General features: G+C 59.9%; 1 protein-coding gene across 1 annotated transcript in view; it reads right to left on the bottom strand.

Annotated features, from left to right (window-relative positions):
* COPA (COPI coat complex subunit alpha) overlaps positions 1 to 4,812 on the bottom strand; it is a 10,602-nt gene that overhangs the window by 2,829 nt on the left and 2,961 nt on the right. Inside the window, exons 4-13 of the mRNA XM_042020411.1 lie at positions 4,069 to 4,164; positions 3,357 to 3,445; positions 2,931 to 3,054; positions 2,154 to 2,243; positions 1,960 to 2,069; positions 1,756 to 1,833; positions 1,505 to 1,573; positions 1,166 to 1,302; positions 254 to 440; positions 52 to 162 (exon numbers count right to left, since the gene is read on the bottom strand). Coding sequence (XP_041876345.1) covers positions 52 to 162; positions 254 to 440; positions 1,166 to 1,302; positions 1,505 to 1,573; positions 1,756 to 1,833; positions 1,960 to 2,069; positions 2,154 to 2,243; positions 2,931 to 3,054; positions 3,357 to 3,445; positions 4,069 to 4,164 — 1,091 coding nt within the window. The remainder of the gene's footprint in view (positions 1 to 51; positions 163 to 253; positions 441 to 1,165; positions 1,303 to 1,504; positions 1,574 to 1,755; positions 1,834 to 1,959; positions 2,070 to 2,153; positions 2,244 to 2,930; positions 3,055 to 3,356; positions 3,446 to 4,068; positions 4,165 to 4,812) is intronic.

Here is a 4,812-nt window from a genome sequence, read left to right on the forward strand (position 1 = left end):
GCCTCAGAAATTCCCACATTTCCCCCCCTCAGGAATTCCCACATTTCCCACCTCACAGATCCTCTTCTGCTGCTCCAGCGTCTCCTTGGGCAGCTTCTTCCTCTCGATCTCCATGGACAATCCCACGATGTATTCCCGGCAAATCGCGATCAGCTGCTGCGCCTTTGGGAACGCCACAAAACCAGGGATCGATCCCTTCCCTGGGGACACCCCGGGATGGGGATGGGGATCGGGATTGGGATGCATCCCTGACCTCGGCGATCTCCTGCTTGTTGTCCACCACCAGCAAGGGGACGCTGAGCAGGATCAGCCGGAATTTCTCCACGGCTTCCTCGAATTTCCCGGCCGTGGTCAGTTGGTAGCAGAGCTGCAGCCGCTGGATGAGGTCGTTCAGCTTCAGCCCCACGGCCGGCAGAGCCGTCTTGGGCCCGGCCTCTTTCCTGGGATCCCAAAATTCGGGATGTAGGGATCAGAGGGATGCGGGGAGAGGGGATTGTGTGGGCTCGGTGAGGTTGGGATGGAATTCCACGAGTCCAGAGCAGTTCAGGAATTCCTCAGACACCTCCAAGGATGGGGATCCAACCCTCCCCTGAGCCCCTTCCAGCGGTTCCCAACCCTTTTTCCATGGAAAAATTTCCCCAAATATCCACCCTGAGCCTCCCCTGGCACAGCTCGAGGCTGTTCCCTCTTGTGCTGGCCCCGTTCCCTGCGATCAGATCCCAAATCCCCCCTGGAAGAGCCCCAAATTCCCCCTGGATCCCCCTTTTCTCTGGGATGAGCCCCCCCAGCTCCCTCAGGGTTTTCCATTCCCTTCTCCTGCTGCTCCAGCCCCGTTCCCTGGACACTTCCCGCTTCCCAGCCCCTCATTCCATGAGGATCCAGCCCTGGACATTCCCTGGATTTTGCCCTGAGCTCATCTCTGCCCCCCACAATTCCCAGCCCTCTCCACAAACTGGGAATTCCGGCTCCTCCTCATCCCTGGAGGCGTCCAAGGAATTCCTGGACGTCGCTCCGAGCGTCCAGCTGGGAATCGGCCGCAGCTCAGACTCACTGACCTCATTCCCAGCCTCCTAAATCCGGGATTTCCCTCCAGGAAGAGGGTTCCCAGCTGCCCTGGAGCCTGGGAAATCCCTGGAATATGGGAAAGGTGCTTCCCAGTGCTCACCAGTTGCGGTGTGGGAATCCGTACATGGCGGGGAGGCTGGGAAGGGCCTGGAATGTCGTCCGGCCTCGGGAAAAGGTCTGCAGGAAGAGCTGCTTGTAGGGGCCAAAGTTGGTCACTCCCACCTGGTCATGGAGCAGCTGATGGGAAAACCAAAAAACCATGGATTGGCTGGGGAAAACCGGGATCGGGCAGCGGCGAGGCCTCGCTTTGGGTCGTATCCATGAAAAAAAAGGGGGATAAAATATTCCCAAAGGGACACAAAGCAAAGCTTCGGGTGGGAGGAGAGAAAAGAAGGGGGAAAGGCGGCGTTTTTCCATAAAAATTCCATGGAGAACTCACTCTCATGGCTGTCTCGAAGGATCCCGCCAGGATGTGATCCACAGGGAGCTGGGAATTGTTGCACCACACCTGGAAAAGGAGGGAAGGGAAGCGAATCCAGGCCTGGAATCCAGAGCCTGCAATTCCCACAAGGAAATTCCCAAACAGGGCTCACAAATCCCCCAAAATAAAAACCGAAACAAAAAACCCCCAAAAAAAGAAAGGGAAAAGGAGGAAATTCCTGTTTTTCCAAGGTAAATCCAAGGATTTACCTGGGCTGGGCTGGTGCCCTTGGTGGGGGGCACGAAGAATCCGTCCTCAGCTGCTCCCGCGGGGCCGGCGGGGACATCCTGAGGGAAAAGAGCGGGAAAACCCCGGAATTCCAGCTGCAATCGCAGCTGGAGGATCCCACAGCACATCCCCCGCTTCCCGAATTCCCAAGGAATCAGCGCTGGGATACCCCAGGATTCTCCTACCAGCTCAGGGGGAAGATCCAAATCTTCCTCCACTTCCCATCCTCCTCCTTCCTCCGGCCCTTTTCCCATTCCTTCCTCTCCGAATCCTTCTCCGGCATCCACGAATCCGTCTGCGGGGGGAGGGGGAGGTCAGGGGGCTGCCAGAGCAACGGGAATTGGGGTTTTCCAAGGAAAAAAATCCGGGATTTTCCCACCTTCGTCCAGCTGCAGCTCCGCGTCCTCACCCCAGCCCTCGGTGCCCACGGCGTCCATGTCGATGTCGGCGGCCAGGGCTCCTCCTTTCCCTAAAAAAAAAAAACCGGGAAGGAGCCTCGGGAAAGAATTCCATGAGGGGAAAACCCCACCCTCACATCGTGCTGTCACATCCCGGGCTGGAATTTTAAGGAATTCCGGGATTGAGGAGGGTGGGAGAGAGCTCCAGGACTGTGGGATTGATCCCCAGCTGGACAGCCAGAATTCCAGGAATTCCTTGGACACCTCCAGGGGTGGGGATCCAACCCTCCCCGAGCCCCTTCCAGCGGTTCCCAACCCTTTTTCCATGGAAAATTTATCCCAAATATCCAACCCTGGCACAGCTCGAGGCTGTTCCCTCTTGTGCTGGCCCCGTTCCCTGCGATCAGATCCCAAATCCCCCCTGGAAGAGCCCCAAATTCCTGCTGGATCCCCCTTTTCTCCGGGATGAGCCCCCCCAGCTCCCTCAGGGTTTTCCAGGCCCTTCTCCCGCTGCTCATTCCATGATTTCCCACACCTGGACCCGGCCATTCCCTGGGGTCAATCCCTGTCCTGATCCCATTCCCACCCCAACCCTGGTGCCTCCAACCCCTCTGGGCTCACATCCAGCTGCTCCTTTCCCACTTCCCCATCCCCATTTCCCCCTTCCCGGAACATTCCGTGACTTCCCTGCGCCCACAGACCCCAGAGCTTGATCCCAAATCCCAGAAATCCCCCCCCAAATCCCAGAAAATCCCGACCTTTCCCGGCGATGGTTCCCTCGAAGAACCCTTTGGACACGGTCAGGAGGGGCCAGTTGGTGTCCAGGGGCAGCACCGGGGCCGGGGGCTGCAGCAGCCGCGCCTCGGGATCCACGGCCGGGATCTGGGAAGGGCCGGGAAGGACGGGATCGGGCGGGAAATTCCCTGGGATCCCGGCCCTGCCCGGCGTGGGAACGCTGCTCCTTCCCAACAGGAGCTTCCCAGCTCGTCAGCCCATTGTCGCCTCCTTCCCGAATTCCCGGAGTTTGCCGGGATTTCCCCCATCCCCACCCAGATCCCGCCGTCCCCTCCTTCCCGAATTCCCAGTTTTCCAGCATTTCCCCCATCCCCGCCCTCCTTCCCGAATTCCCGGAGTTTTCCCGCAGTTCTCCCGGAGTTTCCCCGGAGTTTTCCCGGCATTCCCACCGTCTCCTTCTCGGGATCGAAGGATTCCCGCAGGCTCTCGGCCTCCTCGTCCAGCCCGTGCGTGGCGGCCGTCAGGAACGCCAGCGACTCTGCAATTCCCACCGGGAATGGCCCTCAGGGCGGGAAGAGCCCCCCGGGATCCCGGAATCCCGACCTTGGAGTCCTTGGATCAACCAGGGATCCACGTGGGAATGTTCCCCGGCACCCACGGGAAGAGGAATCGCACCTTGGGATGCAGCGGGAATGGATGGGAATGCCCTGGATTTAGGGAATGACCACTGGGATAATGGGAATTCCCTGGGTTTAGGGATAAATAATGGGAACGGCCATGGGAATGATGGGAAATACTGGGAATAGCCATTGGAATAATGGGATAAGCATTGGAATGACAACCACTGGGATAACGGAAACGCTGCTCCCCCCGGATTTAGGGAACAGCCATTGGAATAACGGGATTCACTGCTGGAATAACGGGAACGATGGGAATAACAGTTGGAATAACCGGAATGACCACTGGAATAACGGGAAATAATGGGAATAACCTCGCGCTCAGCTCCTCAGGGATCATCCCAAGGAGCCGCCAGAATTCCCTGCCCACCCCAGGAGCCTTTCCCGAGCTCCTGTGGCAGAATTCCCGCTGGGAGTGACTCCCTCCCCCCGGAATTCCCTCAGGAACGCTCCCTTCCCCCGGAATTCCCTCGGGAACGCTCACTCTGCCCGCAGCTCTTGAGGATCCGGACCCTCTCGGCCACGTCCCCCAGGTACAGCGCGTTCTGGTAGTGGCCGCTCATGTCCTTCCGGATCTCGGCTGCACCAACGGCCATCAGCCGCCGCCTTCCCGGCCCCCATTCCCGGCCCCCATTCCCGGCCCCCATTCCCGGCCCCCATTCCCAGCCGCCGCCTTCCCGGCCCCCATTCCCGGCTCCCATCCCGGCTCCCATTCCCAGCTCCCATCCCGGCTCCCATCCCGGCTCCCATCCCGGCTCCCATTCCCAGCCGTCGCGTTCCCAGCTCCCATCCCGGCTCCCATTCCCATTCCCGGCTCCCATTCCCATTCCCGGCTCCCATTCCCAGCCGCTGCATTCCTGGCTGCCATCCTGGCTCCCATTCCCCATTCCCATTCCCATTCCTGGCTCCCATCCCTGGTTCCCATCCCTGGCTCCCATTCCCATTCCCATTCCCAGCTCCCATTCCCAATCCCAGCCCTCATCCCCGGCTCCCATTCCCAGCTCCCATTTCCATTCCCCGCTCCCATTCCCATTCCCATCCTGGCTCCCATTCCCAGCCCCCATTCCCATTCCCGGCTCCCATCCTGGCTCCCATCCCCAGCTCCCATTCCCAGCCCCCATTCCCATTCCCGGCCCCCATTCCCATTCCCATCTCCCATTCCCAATCCCCATTCCCAGCCCCCATTCCCAGCCCCCATTCCCGGCCCCCATTCCCGGCCCCCATTCCC

Source organism: Corvus kubaryi, unplaced genomic scaffold (assembly GCF_017639235.1).
Source record: "Corvus kubaryi isolate FWS band 111438036 unplaced genomic scaffold, C.kubaryi_AGA036_p1.0 36967, whole genome shotgun sequence".
NCBI lineage: Eukaryota > Metazoa > Chordata > Aves > Passeriformes > Corvidae > Corvus > Corvus kubaryi.